The 17,235-nt window shown below is 44.8% G+C and overlaps 2 protein-coding genes across 2 annotated transcripts in view; both read left to right on the top strand.

The window, feature by feature from the left end:
* The first annotated feature begins 272 nt into the window (after positions 1 to 272).
* Positions 273 to 1,194, top strand: LOC135508719 (interleukin-17C-like). Its single transcript, XM_064928950.1, has 3 exons — positions 273 to 345; positions 492 to 745; positions 945 to 1,194. Exons 1-3 carry the CDS (start codon positions 319 to 321, stop codon positions 1,192 to 1,194), a joined length of 531 nt encoding a protein of 176 aa, XP_064785022.1. The 5' UTR covers positions 273 to 318.
* Positions 1,195 to 2,272: 1,078 nt separating this feature from the next.
* Positions 2,273 to 17,235, top strand: part of tango6 (transport and golgi organization 6 homolog (Drosophila)) — a 31,222-nt gene continuing 16,259 nt past the window's right edge. Inside the window, exons 1-17 of the mRNA XM_064930084.1 lie at positions 2,273 to 2,411; positions 2,663 to 3,312; positions 3,613 to 3,729; positions 4,695 to 4,851; positions 5,008 to 5,114; positions 5,221 to 5,383; positions 7,011 to 7,078; positions 7,158 to 7,270; positions 7,462 to 7,638; positions 7,890 to 8,016; positions 8,151 to 8,345; positions 9,029 to 9,169; positions 9,310 to 9,951; positions 10,610 to 10,667; positions 10,942 to 11,091; positions 13,295 to 13,446; positions 15,600 to 15,713. Of these exons, the coding sequence (XP_064786156.1) occupies positions 2,360 to 2,411; positions 2,663 to 3,312; positions 3,613 to 3,729; positions 4,695 to 4,851; positions 5,008 to 5,114; positions 5,221 to 5,383; positions 7,011 to 7,078; positions 7,158 to 7,270; positions 7,462 to 7,638; positions 7,890 to 8,016; positions 8,151 to 8,345; positions 9,029 to 9,169; positions 9,310 to 9,951; positions 10,610 to 10,667; positions 10,942 to 11,091; positions 13,295 to 13,446; positions 15,600 to 15,713 (3,183 nt within the window). The 5' untranslated portion in view covers positions 2,273 to 2,359. The remainder of the gene's footprint in view (positions 2,412 to 2,662; positions 3,313 to 3,612; positions 3,730 to 4,694; positions 4,852 to 5,007; positions 5,115 to 5,220; positions 5,384 to 7,010; positions 7,079 to 7,157; positions 7,271 to 7,461; positions 7,639 to 7,889; positions 8,017 to 8,150; positions 8,346 to 9,028; positions 9,170 to 9,309; positions 9,952 to 10,609; positions 10,668 to 10,941; positions 11,092 to 13,294; positions 13,447 to 15,599; positions 15,714 to 17,235) is intronic.

Raw genomic sequence — 17,235 nt, 5'->3', positions numbered from 1 at the left:
AGGTTGTCTGATATTAGATCTATCGTCAGCGTCTATATAGTATTTACATCAGATAAAAAAATCCATGTGTATAAGCTGTAGTATAAATCACATGAGCTCATATAAATGAATTTAATAACAGGTGTTGTAATCTTAATGTAGACACTCACTGTAGGAAAGAGGATGCAGGGAACTCAATATTCCATTTCCTCCTACATGTGGATTTCCCCAAGCAGATAGTAGACTTGCCTATAAATTGTGTAGGAGCATGGGCATGATGGCACAAACCGAGCAAAAGCACCTGGGCTCCTCTACTACCAAGATATTTGACATTTTAACATGCCAGGCCTATTCAAGATTATGCAGGTAAGTGAGAGATTGACTGCCCTGATGGAATGAAGTGTATACACCTCAATTCATGTTGGGTTGCCTTCTAATCCATCATTATGGATAGGCCTTATTCAAATGGCAATTTCCAACTGTTTTTAATGTATTTCATCATTCCTTTGCAGACTCTTATTATACTTGGACTTGTTATTGCTAAATGTACATGGACATCAGAGGCACACAAGTATAAGGGATGCTTCAGTACAGAAAAACTGGAGCATAGAGCTCTCAAGATCCTTCAACGAAACCGGTACCAGACAGATGTTCATATTGATGAAACACAGTATCACAAACTCGGTATGAAGAAGACCTGCCCCACTGTGCTTCGTTCACAGTCAGTAGACTACAGCAATCGTTCAGTCTCCCCCTGGCGGTACAGGTAAGGCATCTCGTTCTCCTCGAAGTAAATACCTTTTGATAGGTCGAATATTGTTTTAACCATGCATCCATGCAGTCTGACAATAACATCATTTGAGTAAATGTGCATGCCATATGGTTTGGAAATACATTTTTGGATAGCATTATTCATTGATTAATAATTGGCTATTTTGATAACTGGATTGCCACTTTTCCCTTAGCATCGATAGCGTGGAGGGACGATTCCCTGAAAAGATTGTTGTTGCTGAATGTCTATGCGAGGGATGCCTCATCATTAAAGGGCCCGGACACCACGGGACCCAACATCATGCATATAACTCTGTGCCTATAGAGCAAACCCAGATGGTATTGATGAAGACCGTATGCCTGAACAACCCAGAAAAATACTCACTTACATCACACTTTGTCAAAGTGCCCATTGCCTGCACCTGTGTCAGGAGTAGGATATGATTGCCTCTCATAGAGGACAGTTTTTAGACAAACTGTCGTGACATGTTTCACATTTGGTTGTTTGTTTTTAAAATGCACTTACGCTATTGAAAGTATTACACTTAATATGCTTATGGATAATAAGCTATAGAGAATACATGCATTTTTATATGAGACAAAATTATTTGTGTACAGTATTTATGTTTCAAGATTGTATTTATTTAATGATCTATTGACTATTTATTGAACTAGCTATGTTCTAAAGCTATTTATTTATATATGGTTTTTGGTGACTTTTGTTAATAGGCCTGCCTATTCCTTTCAACATCAATGTGTTCTTCTGTTGCTGTTTTCCCATCAACTGCTCCACAGGCTCCTGAGTGGCGCAGCGGTCTAAGGCACTGCATTTCAGTGCTTGGGGTGTCACTACAGACACCCTGGTTCGAATCCAGGCTGTATCACAACCGGCCAAAATTGGGAGTCCCATAGGGGGCACAGTGTAGGCCAAATTAAGAATTTGTTTTTAACTGACTTGCCTAGTTAAATTAAGGTTACTTTTATATATATATATATATATATATATCCATGGATATTGATTGGTAGTGATGCATTTATAGAAATGTAGCGTAATTTATGGGATTTTATTGTTGATTCCTTAATAAAGATGCCTAATGAAATATCTGCCCCTCTTGCTTTATTTAGTCCAGCCTACACATTCAAGAATGACAGATTTTCTATACACTTGATCAATAAACTTGACCACTTGATCAGTAGACAAGGTTAATTAATTTAGGATTAAATATTGATTTAGCTTCATGGGTGTCATAATGTATAATAACGTTATTAAATAGACTAACCAAAAAAAAACGCGCAATGGAAAGCGCTGCATTATTACATTACATTAATAGCCATACATTTGTTTAGATTTGAGAATCAGCGCAGTTGAAGTCCCTGATCTATAGCCAACGTCATGGCGACAATTCCTTCTAGGCGTCCGCCATTTCTTTATCCCTATTTTATGCTTTCAAATCTTTGAAATGATGACCAATCGGATGCACTCCTGAGCTACCCACAATATTACGTATACTTTCGGCGACAAGTGTTTTTAGCAGCATGGCTAAAAATGAGTAGCGGGTCTTGAATTGAAAACTGCAGGACCTCTGCTGTAGCGAAATAAAACATAAATATGACTTCAGCCATACTGTCTGCACTTTGTGTCCTCACTAAACCTATCGGAGGTAAGTTAGTGTGATTTAGCTAAATACGTTCCTCATTAATATATATGTGTACAGTGCTAGCTAGATTAGCCACGTATGATACGGGAACGCTGTCTACGTTTAATTTGATCCGCTATACTGCATTTCATGTTATCCATGTCAGAAGAAAAAGCGCTGTTACTAGCTAGCTTGGTAAATCAGCTCAATCAATGGGCTTTGACTAAATCTGTCTGGATGTATGTGTGTCTGCTGACCCTATATGTCCCCTCCAGAGACCACAGTGCATGGTACTAAATACACTGAACAGGAGGCACTGATGGCTGCACTCCAAGCCAACCAGGCCCTGCTGGAGGAGCGTCTGCAGGGGGAGAAGGGCCTGTACGAGGTGCGCAGACTGCGGGAGGAGGTGAGGGCAGGGGTGCCCTGGATCTGCACCGATACAGAGGACGTCACATGGAGCTTTGTCCAAGAGTGTCTGCTGCTGTTGCTAAGCCTGGCCCGTAACCTCACTCTCCAGCTAGAGCTCTTCAACCAAGCCCCCAGTCCTGCTATGTCCAGATTGCGGACCCCTGAGATGGCCCCTCCTCTGCCCCCTGACGTGCTGAGCGTGGCCCAACAGAAGACACTTGGTGCAGCTCTTCAATTTGTTGTCTCCCTGGGCCTCTGTCCCTACCTGGCCCTGGGGGTGGGGGTGCCACTGGGGCGCAGGTCAGCGTTTGGGAAGTTGGTGGAGGGGTTGGTGTGTCATGATGTGGCCCCTGTCCCTGAGCGCCGTCTCCTGACCACCACTGCTGTTCTGCTGGAGCTGTCTGTGCTGTCATCACTGGCCACCATGGTCTACACTCGCCACCTGGGAGATGTCATGGCAGCGCTATGCCAGCTAGGATACCGCCCAGAGAAAGCCACCACTAAGGAAGAGAAGGTAATTCACTGTTCCGGCCTGACGATGTTGAATATGAATGGTATTATTATAACTTGATATCATGGATATCAGTTTTTCAGCAAAATAAGATGCCCATGTAGTTTCCTGTTTTGTCTATTTGCCATTATGATGTCAGTTATTCAACTTGTGATAGATAGGATTGTCATAACACCCTTTTGCCACTAGATGGTGGAAGTATTAAGCGGAGGAACAGGCAGGATCACTCTTTTGATCACTCTTTTGATCACTCTTTTGATCACTCTTTTGATCACTCTTTTGATCACTCTTTTGATAATGTAGGAGATCAGTAAGGAGGAACGCAAGAACTGCAGGGAGGCTCTTCAAAAACTCTTGGGGAAAGTCTACCAGCCAATCGTTATCAAAGAGCTGCTTATTCTCCAAGGCGGTCCCAAACAGGTAGAGCGCAGTGAAGTATCTGTACACCATTACATATCAGTATGTTTTCCTCTATGTACTTGTGTATGGTGCTGTCTGTCTTCCCTGGTGTAACTGAATGTAGCAGGTGGAAAAGAAACGCCTGAGCGGCCTTTCTTTCTTTTTGATCATAACAAGAGATAAACAACTGTAGAGGGAGATTCTCTATTAATCCAATCCAGTAAATGTGGAGGAGGAGTTAAGATGGAGTATCACCTTGTTAACGTCCGAAAGCGGAAATCCATTTTTCCTGAAAACCGTAAACATCTGGTTGTTTTTGACACTGCTGATGGTAACTCTGGTACTCAAAGAGTATCTTAAAGGTCCAATGCAAATGTTTTATCTCAATATCAAACTATTTCTGGGAAATAATTATGTACCTTACTGTGTTTTCAATTCAAATGGTAAAAAATAAACACATAGCTTCTTAGTGTAAAGGAAGTCACGCTGCTTGCTTAGCGAGTACCACTTCCTCCCGAATTGGGCCATACCTGGCGCAAACTCGGGACCCCTGCCTTGCTAGCACACGTAACCACCCTCCTCAAGCATCTTACCAGCTTGCACTGACCTGTCATCTGGCGCTGGTCTTTTTAAACAGTGGGGACACTTCAGGCTGAGGAGTAAGTTTCACACATCCCCATGTGCTACATTAGCAAAGAGCATTTCTCAAGCAATCATTTTGCTAGGAGTGTCTGGGAGTGGTCTGAGTGGGGAGGGGAAACTGAAAACTCTGTTATTGGCAGAGAGGTTTAGAACTCTTCCTTATTAGTTTATTAACTAAGGTCAAGCCAAAATTCCAAACAGCTCTTACACTAAAATGGCATTACTTACTACGACTGTGATATGTGGTCGTCTCACCTAGCTATCGTAAGATGAATGCACAAAGTCGCTCTGGATAAGAGAATCTGCTAAATGACTAAAATGTAAATGTCTCTCTGCCCTTCCAGGCCCCTCCAGGCCATGGTACTAGTGGTGGCAATAGGAGCCCCCTGAGCCAGGCTCCCCCATGGCTGAGGCGTCTGTGTGGGCAGCTGCTGTCTGAGAGGCTGATGCAGCCCAATGGAGTCCAATCTGTGGTGAGGGCTATCCTAGAGGGAGGCGCAGGTGAGCTTCGCTGGAGACGTAGCGGGAACATTTAGAAAACCCTGGCCATGATATGGGCAAGAAACATCTACCAAACGCTTAGGTATTATCAGTTGTTGTGATGAGTGACCCATAAAATAATGCAGTTTCACTTTTTGTTCCCTCTCTCTCTAATAGGAGGAGAGTCTGATTGGAGGAAATGTGATGGTGTAGCCAGGATCCTAGCAGCCTGCCCTCAGCAGTCTCTATCTTCAGACAGCTACTACAGTCAGGTTTGCCCCCAGGTAAACCGGTCATGTTTTTAAAGATTTATGGAAATTGAACTTGCTGTACATACCGGCATAAAAGTCTAGATTCATTCTGGTAATAATATTCTGTCTTAATGGTCAGATTCTGGAGCTCCTGCACTTCAGAGATAAGCTGACAGCTCAGCAGTTCCAGCGTGTGGCCACCAGGGCGGCTCTCACCATGGTGCAGGACTGCCCAATGTTTGCCCTGCAGTACCTGCTCACTCCCCTCTTCAGCTCCCTTCACCGCTGTGGCCGGATGACAGGTCAGTGCAAGCTGTGCAGTATCTCTGAGAGAACAAATGTACTAATTAGTTGCCTAAACTATATATGCAAATGTATGTGGACACCCCTTCAAATTAGTGGATTCCGCTATTTCGGCCACACCGTTGCTGACAGGTATATAAAATGAAGCACACAGCCATGCAATCTCCATAGACAAACATTGGCAGTAGAATGGCCATACTGAAGTGCTCCGTGATTTTCAATGTGGCACCGTCATAGGATGCCACCTTTCCAACAAGTCAGTTTGTCAAATTTCTGCCCTGCTAGAGCTTCCCCGGTCAACTGTAAGTGCTGTTATTGTGAAGTCGAAACATCTAGGTGTAACAATGGCAGCAAAATGCTGTAGCGTGAAGGGAAATCTTAAAGCTACAGCATACAATGACATTCTAGACAATTCTGTGCTTCCAACTATGTGGCAATAGTTTGGGGAAGGACCTTTCCTGTTTCAGCACGGCAATGCTCTCGTGCACAAAGCGAGGTCCAAACAGAAATGGTTTGTCGAGATCGATGTGGAAGAACTTGACTAACCTGCACAGAGCACTGACCTCAACCCCAGCGAACACCTTTGGGAAAAATTGGAACGCAGACTGTGGGCCAGTCCTAATTGCCCAATGTCAGTGCCCGACCTCACTAATGCTCTTGTGGCTGAATGGAAGCAAGTCCCTGCAGCAATGTTCCAACATCTAGTGGAAAGCCTTCCCAGAAGAGTGGAGGCTGTTATAGCAGTAAAGGGGGGACCAACTCCATATTCATACTCATGATTTTGGAATGAGATGTTCGAGCAGGTGTTCACACACTTTTGGTCATGTAGTGCATGTTGGTTTGTTAAAAATAGCAACTTCTGTAGGCTATATAACTGAAAAATAACCACCACTGTTGTTAGCTTGCAGAGCTGATTGCAGCTGCTCACCGCTTTCTATTAAATGATTTGGTCTGTGCATCAGGGAAATTGACACTGCTGCTGAGATTGACTCCACTGGCTTTTAATTAGAGTCTGCCGGTCAATGTCCTTACCACTCTGAAAATGACTCTTGGTATTTAGTTGTGTGTGTGTGTGCATCTTAATATGTGCCTGTGTGTGTTTGCGTGTACATGTATGGGTGCCCATGCCTGTGTGTGTAAATTGTGGTATTGCTTGAGGAGCACTCTGTAAAGTTGGGCTAATTGAATATGGATGTCCCCCTGCTGTTAACAGGCCTGTGGTCTGGCTGCTGCTCTGACAGACAGATAGTACACAGACACAGCAAATCTGCATCAGCAAAGAACTCCTCATTGATCCACTTAACCAACACAGGACACATCTACCCTATGAGACTCATCCTTAGCCTCTTTCTGTTTTGAATAGTATCTGAGTTTAATTTAAATCCTGCCCCAGTTACTATATTTTTTTAACATGTATTATGTGTGTGTGAAAACAATTATCCTATATTCTGTAGGTATTGTCCCTCGCTGAATTCAGCGTGTGTTTTTTAAGCTCGCGAAATTATGGCTCACGATTAAAGATGTCTGCTGGCTGTAAGTGCTTGTTTACGTGATGCTGAACATGAACCTCTAGGTTCAGACACAGCTTGGGTGGCTCTAGGCACTGAGTATGTCTGTATTTGTCAGGGGAGGGTCAAACCCGGGTCACAGTGGAGGAATGGGAGCTGACGCGCTGTGCGGAGGACGTGTTTAAGGTGAGTGGAACACAGACGATTAACTCAACCATGTATAGGCCAAACCTAGACATTTACTGTATCTCTCTCGATCTCTCAGATCTGTGTGGTGGGGAACAGCCCGTCTGCTCCTTTGCTGAAGGCTCTGGGAGAAGTGGTTCCTGTTCTCTTCGATCTGTACTGCTTTACCAAGAAGAATGCTTCCCACCTACGGTCAGTTCTCTGTTAGAGAAATACTGAGCAGTTGAAGCATTTCAATATCTGGCTATTACTAAATAGTCTCAATAAGCCCTATTTGTGATGGTCACTTCAGCGATATAACAATGGTTTCACCTGTATCAGTCTCTGCTTTTTAGGTAGTTTCTAACTTTTCCCTGTGTATGTGTATTCTGTGTGCTCCACAGCGCCCCCTGTCAGGAGATCCTGCTCTGGTACTTTGGCAACTCTGAGCTTTCTGTCGCCCTCTCAACCCTACAGCAGCTGTGTGCCATGGATGGAGGGGCAGGCGGGGTGGCCTCTGGCTTCCACTTCACCCCTGGTAGTGAAGGAGGGGCACAGCTTAACCCCTCAGAGACCGTCAGGTGACTGGCATTCAACATCACACAATTACTGGCCTCCAATGCTCCCATATGAGAAGAAGATGCTAGTAAAACCCCTGCATTGGGCAGAGGGGTTGTTATCACTGATCTGATGACTGGGATTGATGGATGTAATGTAGTGGAAACTGCAAGTGCACCTATCCAGTCATGTTAGAAAAAACATTTAAATATACAATCATGCACCAAGTCTCTCCCATCATGTGTGTTGGTCTCCTCTACCCTTCATGTCTCAGTGATGAGGATGATGCTCTGTATGAGAAGGTGTCTGGGGAGCAGTGGAGGGTGGAGTGTCTGGCCCAGCTGCTGGCTGAGATGAAGGATAGCGACCTGCCTGGAGACTTCTTCCTGGAGCTGCTGCAGGTATCTAATGTACCACACACCGAGACACAGACAGACACAGACAGAGAGACAGCCTATGGCTTTGGCCAGTATTGTCCTGCTGCGTTCCCCAGGTGGGGTTGGTATGTAAATATGGATGCTCTCTTCCCTGGCAGTCGCTGACTTGCTGGGCTGCAGAGGAGGAGGAAGAGGAGCAGGAAGTGGACACGTCAGCCATGACACTACTGCAGCTGGAGCAGCATCTGTTAGGGAAAGTCACAGGGAGGGGTCAAAAGCTGGCCCTACTGCAGGTGCTGGCTGTCATGTGTGAGGGCCTACCACACACTCTACTGCTGCGCAAGCCAACCCAGGTAACTACTGGTATACACCCCACAGCTCAACTCAATGACCTTGCTCCTGTTCAAGATTGGATCTTGTCAGATGCCAACAGTTGATTGACTTGAGTATATTTTTTTTCACTGCTTAACTATTTATCTCCAGCTCTAAAGTTTCAGTCTCCCATCGTTTACGTTATTATCTCAGTTTATGTTCACCATTTTTCCGCTTGTAGTTTTGTGATGAGCTTTTATCAAACTTTAACTTTAAGTCTTTCTGTCTCTCCCTCCGCATCAGGGCTTTACAGAACACTGGTCCTCTGGGCCTCCTTATTGAGGAATGAGGGCATGATGAGTAATACTTTAAGAGCTCTAAGAATAGTGTGGTCTATCTCTGATTAGGTAAAAGACCCAGGGCTAGTGCTGTGCCATTTTGCCCGAGGAAAACCATTCACTCTCAGATTAGGAAACTTCTCTGATAAACTGGCTTCAGTTCAGTTGATAAGCAGTATTTTTAGCAATTTTATCGTGAGGGCCCTCAGCCAGGAGTTTTTGCAGAGACATTTTTAAAGTTTTTTTATGTTTAAATCTGTGAGTGTGAGAATTTAATAGCACTAGTTAATATGCACCTCTTGGTAGGAAATGTGTGGTTTGTATACATGCAGCTGTCTGTCTGTCCGTCTTGGAACTGATATGTCTGTCTGTGTGTCCTCTCCCAGGTGGTGGAGTTCATTGTGGCCATGCTGCAGAGGGCCTGTGTGGGTTTGGACCAGGTCCGGGCTGCTGCAAGTCCAGTTGAGACCCAGACACTCAGCATGGGAATGGGCCTGGTGGCCACCCTGCTGTCAGGACCCTCACCGGTACTGCACACACAGCTAGGGAACACACACCATTCTGTTCAGGCAACAGGCTTTACCTTTGATACTACTGTAGATGAGTATGTTATCATACTGTATGATATGTGGCATTTTGTTTTGATGTCTCTCCCTCCTTGTCGCAGCTGAGTGCTGAGGACTACTCCTCGATGTCCAGGCTCCTCCCACCTCTGGAGGAGATTTCCCAGAGGCACCCTGAGGTGGTCATCCAGGAGCTGGCCTCAGACCTGCGAGCCGCCATTGCCACACACGGTGCCTACCAACCTGACAGCGTGACACGAGCCACTCAATATCAAAGTCCCAAAACGGACAATAACGTGCCTACTAAGAAACACTTCAAGACCCAAACAAGTCCCTCGCAAGTCTCCCGAACAAGACTCTGCTCACCCACCCTTCATAACAACCCCAGCACAGACACTACTCAAACGCCTAACACTCGAGCCTCAATTCAGACCTGTATCTCCAACCTCAGAACACAGAGCAGCTCTGGTGATAGTCTGGCCCAGAAAACTCATCTATCCCAGAGGGTATCATCTGGGGCTGGCCAGGGTCCTGCAGGGGTGTCTGCTCCTGACGGGGGGCAGTCAGGTGGGAGGGGTGGCAGCAGTGAGCCCTCCAGTGGCACCCCCAGTAGGTCCTTCTCAGACTGCATGCTCGGGGCATGTGATCCTGAGGTCCCCACCAGAGCAGTGGCCCTGAGAACCTTAACACGGGCCATACAGAACGGAGACCGGGAGGCTCTTCAGAATCAGGAGAAAGTCCTCACAGTGAGTAGAGTGGTGGAGAACCAGTAAATATTGCATGTAGCTTATAGAATATGACTCAGTGGTTTGACTGTGTATCAACCAGGGGACCCATTGCAGTCATAGGTTCCCTCTGATTCAGTGTTATCTATTAAACCCACCTTTCTACCTCCATCGCTGACTTCCAGGGTCTCCATCTCCCTTGAGAGGGGTCTTCCTCTAACACCATAGCCTCACGCAGGCCCTGGAGGCGTGGACAGTAGCAGCAGAACCTGTCTCTGTGGGGGTTACTGTCTGTTTGGGTGGAGAGGATGTTTAATAGATGAGGGGAGTTGATCAGAGGCCCTGGGGGAATGCAGTGTGGTCTATGGGGACTTGTTAATCTGGTTGAGGGAACTGGATTATCACACTGGGTCTGGATCACATTTAGTATTCAGTGTAATGAGCACCCCTTCTGTGTGCACCTTCCACGACCCCCCCCCCATCAACCCGTCTCAGCCTAGGGGGTCCAGTACCTGGTGGGGGGTGGGGATCCTCTTTAATCTCCATCCTATTGTACTTCTCTTTGTGTTGGGTTGTTTTGGGACAAATTACAAGCACGATGAAGAAAATTATGTAGTGGTGAAATTATCATTTTCATAGGCTTTGGTATAATGTGTCCTGTGATGGCTTTGTCTTCCAGCTCTTCCTGGAGAACTTGGAACATGAGGACACGTTTGTGTATCTGTCAGCCATTCAAGGTAGGAAGTTGATGGTCTCCAGGTGGTGCTTAACCTTACATGTGTAAACCTTTGGTCTTTTACTTTAGTTTTGTGGGGTGATATTAACCTTTGGCTAGCTTTCCTTTAGCAAGTTGTAGCAAGTATAACTAGGATATAACTATTGTATCTCATCTAATTTGCCCTAGAAACTGGAATGACATTAACTTGCAGTGGCATCTTCTTCATGGTATATAGTTTTTGCTGGGCTTAGAGTTTCTCAGTGACCCATTCTGTGTCCCTCTCCTCCCTGCAGGCCTGGCGGTGTTGGCTGACTTCTTCCCTGAGAGGATCCTGCTGCGGCTGCAGGAAGAGTACCAGAATGTTCCATCCTCTCAGAAGGAGAGGTCCCTGGAGACACGGCTGAAGGTTGGAGAGGTGCTGATGAGGGCCAGCAGGGCTATGGGTGAGTGAACTATTATCAACACAACTAACTGACCTACTAAAAACCTGCTCACCACACATCCTGGGAGAGGCTCCAGCAATCCACTCATTAACTCAATGAGATTATTATATTTTGGTGTGTAGATTTGACCACACAGAGAAGGAAGCGCCTGCAGCTGGCCTCAATGACACAGTTTTGAGGTTAAGTTTTGACAGATTCATAGGCTGTTTTGTGCGGGATGTGTATGAATGATTGTGAATTTGCTTACTCATGTTAGTGTTTCCATTTGAATTATGCGTACATGTGTGTTGGTCTATGTTAACGGTGTATGGGGCCCAATTATAGCTCTAAAGTCCTAAAACGGTCGTAAAACAGACAGTACATGCTTGTTCCACACTGAGGGGACTATATCGAAACCTATCCCTCTCTGTTAGAACTCCTTGTTTGTGGTCTTTCCCTCTTCCTGGTTTTGTCTGCCAGATCTCGATAGTACCATTTTCCCGGGACAAGTGAGGGGTTATTCGGCATGCCCCCCTTCCCCTCCCTTATCTTGGATGTGAAAGTCCCCCAGACAGACCAGCGACGGTCTCCAATTGGCCCTGCTCCACTAGCCTAACAGAACATCAACTCAGCTGGTTTGTCGCCCCATTAGATACCCACAGGAATCTTTTGTTACTCCTCTGGATCATTCTCCCCTTTCTTATGCATCTGGGGAAATACCCCCGTCTGCCAAACCCTATATTCTGAATCGAACCATATTAGCACCCCATCTTTTTTTGTGTCCCCCACATACCACAGATGGGCATTTTGCATTCCTTTACTATTCAAGTAATATCATTATATTTTTCTGGGATATCCGGATAGCCGGAATGCAAAATCATAATACAGAATTTGCTCTACAATGCAAAATGGTGGCAGAGGTCAACAGCGGACAGACTGCTTTTCTCAGGTAGTTTTGGCTAACAACAACAGCGAAAGAGAAATCTGATTTTCGCCATGATAGAACTGAGTATAATGCAAAAAGGTTTTCGGGTGAGTATTTTGTATGGATCTGTGTCAGGTCCTGTGGAAACTGTTAGGTGCGCGCCTGTAATTGCTATTTGACGTGCGGAACATAGCATACCAATGCTATGAGAGATAAAAACAAAGTGTACATGTATTTTTATTTTTAAGAATTTAAAATGTTGTGCTAAATCCTTGCAGGTAAAGCTTTTTCGCTGTTTAAATAGGCCTAAAAATAATTTAACACTCACTCAAGTAAGCGAATACTAACATCCATTAGGATATTCGATTAACCATGCCCATCCCTACCACGTACTGTATCCCCAGTGCACAAAAGGCCACTTTCCCTTTGCTTTTTCAGTGTATTGCACATTAATACATTTCCATCAAAGGAATTCTTGAGATTCTTTGTCCCAGGTCAGATCTTGGTCTGAGTGATGTAAATGTAGAGTTACAGTTTTGACTGACTGGACAAAGGAGCTCGAATAAGTCAGAAACAGATAGTAGTAAATGGGCAAGGGAAGCATGAGAGTAGCAACTGGACAAATACAGGCCTGCTGACCTGGATAAAACACACAATCATTCACAAACCGACACCCGTTTACTCTTTTATTAAGGCAGTTAATAAAATACCATCCTTTGAAACATGGCTCTGACTGAGGAGTGGCCAGCTGAACTGGTGTGTATGGGTATCTGGAAGGTGGAGGCCAGGGCAGGCTGAATGATATCGCTCATGGTGGGTCTATCTGACTGGGCCAGCAGACTCAGCTGCAGGGACCACGGCCCAGTCCACCCATCTGGGTCTTACTTGGACACCCAGTCACCTGGCCAACTCCATGGCTCCACTGCTTTATGTTGTGGAATAGAGCAGGTTTTGCACTGTCAGTGGGGGGCTGTCTTAGTAAGACAGATACACACACACACACACACACACTGAAAGGAGTAAAGCGTCTTCTCTATTTTAGTTTCTTTGCAGATTTAGCAACCACAAAAAACACACACGAGTCAGCTCTTTGTATAGATTAAAACAACTTCACCAGCTGGACCAATAGGCAGGTAGTGTGATGCCATGTCCTCCTGAGGTGCATTGGAGGTCAGACCAGATGTGGGGATGTTTCCTCAGCACTGTCAGCAGCCAGTAGTCAGTTTTGCTGGCAGCCAATAGTACAGTATTATAATCGTTAATAAGAATAGAAACTTTATCTTCCTTCCTGTGTTTCAGGTGACCTGGCTCCCCACCATGGCCGGCCTCTGATCGGGGTCTTCCTGAGGGGGACGAGGGACGAGGATCGCAGTGTCCGCGCTAGCTGCCTGTCCAACCTGGGAGAGCTCTGCCAGAGACTCAACTATGCCTTGGGGCCTTGGGCTCAGGAGGTGAGGACCACTAGTAGACCATGTCATATGGTTAAACAAATGTCTGTCAGTTTATTTGCCTAGAGTTTCTAAGTGCAGTACCAGTCAAAAGTTTGGATACACCTACTCATGCCAGGGTTTTTCTTTATTTTTACTATTTTCTACATTATAGAATAATAGTGAAGACATCAAAACTATGAAATAACACATATGGAATATTGTAGTAACTAAACAAGAAAGTTGAACGTTTCGTCAAGTGCAGTCACAAAAAACATCAAGCGCAATGATGAAACTGGCTCTCATGAGGACCACCACAGGAAAGGAAGACCCAGAGTTACCTCTGCTACAGAGGATATGTTCATTAGAGTTACCGGCCTCAGAAATTGCAGCCCAAATAAATGCTTCAGAATTCATGTGACAGACACATCTCAACATCAACTGTTCAGAGGAGACTGCGTGAATCAGGCCTTCATGGTCGAATTGCTGCAAAGGAACCACTACTGAAAGACATCAATAAGAAGAAGAGACTTGCTTGGGCCAAGAAACACAAGCAATGGACATTAGACCGGTGGAAATCTGTCTGATAAGTCCCAATTTGAGATTTCTGGTTCCAACCTCTGTGTCTTTGTGAGACGCAGAGTACGTTAACGGTTGATCTCCGCATGTGTGGTTCCCACCGTGAAGCATGGAGGTGGAGGTGTTATGGTGTGTGGGTGCTTTGCTGGTGAAACTGTCAGCTATTTATTTTGAATTCAAGGCACACAACCAGCATGGCTACCACAGCATTCTGCAGCGATACGCCATCACGAAAGCATTCCACTGATGCTGGTCCATGTTGACTCCAGTGCTTCCCACAGTTGTGTCAAGTTGGCTGGATGTCATTTTGGTGGTGGACAATTCTTGATACACACAGGAAACTGTTGAGTGTGAAAACCCCAGCAGTATTGCAGTTCTTTATACAAACTGGTGCTCCATGCACCTACTACCATACCCTGTTCAAAATAACTTTTGTCTTGCCCATTCACCCTCTGAATGGCACTCGTACACAATCCATGTCTCAAGGCTTAACAATCCTTCTTTGACCTGTCTCCTCACCTTCATCTACACTGATTGAAGTGGATTTAACAAGTGACATTAATAAGGGATCATGGCTTTCACCTGGATTCACCTGGTCAGTCTATGTCATAATGTTTTGTACACGTAGTGTATTATTATTTGTATTGTTTCATTCACTTCTGTTGTACCTGCACTGTTGTAGCTCGGAGCGTAAGAATTTCACTGTACCCTGCAAATGCATCTGTGACCCTGTGCATGTGACTAATAAAATAATCTGTCAATGAATCATCCTGAATTTGCCAATCACTCATTATATAGTGACATAACTACTCCCTCTCTTAAATCTGTCAATGAGTACAGATGTCCCCTGTCTTGGCGTATGGCTACACTTATAGCCATAGGATGTTTGGTGTCAGGGTGAAATTCATCTAGGGGTCCGGCGTCAGGGAACAGCAGGTATTGCCCAAGGTTAAAGGTCACGGTTCACTTTCTTCAGAGGGAGAGAACTGAACTGTGACTGTCTTGTCCTACTGCCCCTCTCTCAGCCTGTGCCTCTGCCCATGACACATTTTTCCCAGCTCAGCAGTATTGTGTGTTGGAGTGTCCTCTCCTAAAGAGCCCCTCCCTCAGTGCTGAGATCAGGCTTTTCACTGGTGGGGAGAGCATGAGGGGGAGGGGCCTGGAATCACTTTACTCAAAAGATCGTCCGCTCTAGTCTATGTTTGAGTTGACAGAAATGTGTGTGTGTCAGGGCAGCTTGTGGAAGGCCTGTCTGCCTGCTGCAGTGGTCAGGGTCCTAAATAAAGCTGCTTTGACGACCAGGGGTCTGTCAGTGAGGTCTGTGCACTGCAGACTCTGCTTCATGAATACGCATCTCTGTCAGGCTGAGTAACAGGGATGCCTATTCATGAGAGCCATGGCCCTCTGCTCTCTGCTACAGCCTAATCCCTCTCAGTCCATTGCAGCCTGCCGTCGGTGTGTGTCTATCCTACCAATATGTTAATCAACCCAGTGCACTAGCGGTAACCACAGCACTGTGGACCTTGGCAAGGTCACTGCTCCTCTATAGATCCTCTGACAGTGTGTATTTATCTGTGTATGTGTTTGTTCTTCCTTAGTTGAGCACCTGTTTGACGGCGCTGATAAAGACAGAGAAGGAGGCAGAGGTGCGGCGAGCTGCTGTCCACGTCATTGCCCTGCTGCTCAGGGGCCTGAGCGACAAAGCCACCGAGGTACAGTACTAGAGCAGTTGTCTGTACCCGTACAGGTACAAGAACCACATGGATACACAAATTTGTTGAACGCTCCACACATTTGTTGAGCACTCCTACACACATTTGTTGAACCGTCATAAGAAGTAAAAAATGGTCATTGGTATGGCCTCCTACAGAATGTAATCTAATATAGTTGACATTAGTGCGTGGATATGTGTGCTGGAGGGCCGGCGGGTTACAACAGAGATCGTTGCGGTCATCATACTGCGGTCATCATACTGCGGGCGGTCAGACAACTTTGGAGGTTTTTTTGTCCTGCAGAATATTTTGAAACGGTTGTCATTCTGCTTTGTATGCATTAACTTTTGACCACCTATTGTATTAAAAGTAGGGGTAAAAGTAGATTTTTATTTCTTACCGGTACGGGACACACTTTTTTTTTTTTTTAATAGGCTAGGTTTAATCATAGAATTACATAGGCCTATAGAAACCCTAATCATTTCATATATGATCTCTGTGGTCTTAGCCTAGGCCTAGTAAAACAATGTTATGACCTTTTAATGTGGCATAAACACAACCAGTCATGATGTTTTAATCTGATTGTCAAACAATCCCTTCATAAAGGTGCTCCTGTAGGCTCCCTGTGCATGTTCGTCCACTCACTAAATCATTCCAGCATCCAAACCCCAACAGTGCGCTGTGCATCCGCAATTTAATGAATGAAAAGAGACATCAGTTACAAAACACCTATGTGTTTTGTAATGACATTCTGCAGTTGTCATTATGCCTTCGCTTGTAGCCTGAATTGGTGTCCACTACCTATGCATAGGCAGAGAATCACATGGCAGTTATCTTTCCAAGGAAATTAACTTAAATATGATTACACTATAGTTTACTACGGTGTCTGTGAATAAATATTGATAATGGAAACAAGTGGAGGGCACTTACCGACGTGAGTCGAGGTACAGTCAAAAAAAAAAAATTATCATTAAAAGGGAAAAGATGCAATGCGCATACCATGGTGAGCGAACGTTGCGCCTTTTCAATAAACATTGTCTGCCCATTTATTTGTCTCTATCTGCAAATCGTTGTAAAAGGTAGGGTAAGCTACCTATTAAACCTGTTAAACCCACATCTTTCGATGCCAAAAATATAATCAAATAAAACAACTTTTCTGCTGTTTAACGTTTCAACTAATTCATTTGGTTGTTACACCCAACTTTTTTATTCTAAGCCAATCAGATGTTGTATTATTAAGGTATTGACTGTTATGTATAAGTTCCCACTAATGGCTAATTTTAAAGCTGCAAAAAAACTTGTGTTTGATGCTACCCTCAGATAAACAACATCTTCAGATATTTTAGAATGTGTTGATATATGATAGAATGTTTCATGAGGATTCATTGCTATTTCTTGCCAATTGAAATAAGTGTTTTTCATGCTAGCAGTCATACATGCATGTCACAGTTACACAGTAGCAACAAATTGGTGAACCACAGCAAGATAATAGATTTCAGGCATTCTCAGCTTACATTTTTTT

The sequence above is a fragment of the Oncorhynchus masou genome, chromosome 22, assembly GCF_036934945.1.
Source record: "Oncorhynchus masou masou isolate Uvic2021 chromosome 22, UVic_Omas_1.1, whole genome shotgun sequence".
Classification (NCBI taxonomy): Eukaryota; Metazoa; Chordata; class Actinopteri; order Salmoniformes; family Salmonidae; genus Oncorhynchus; species Oncorhynchus masou.
The sequence above is the reverse complement of the archived record's forward strand: the minus strand, read 5'-3'. Positions and strand labels throughout refer to the sequence as shown.

Coding starts and splice junctions, on each gene's coding strand:
- LOC135508719 (XM_064928950.1), top strand. CDS start 319: ATGCCAGGCCTATTCAAGATTATGCAG. Junction 346..491: donor GCCTATTCAAGATTATGCAG/GTAAGTGAGAGA, acceptor ATTCCTTTGCAG/ACTCTTATTATACTTGGACT. Junction 746..944: donor GTCTCCCCCTGGCGGTACAG/GTAAGGCATCTC, acceptor CTTTTCCCTTAG/CATCGATAGCGTGGAGGGAC.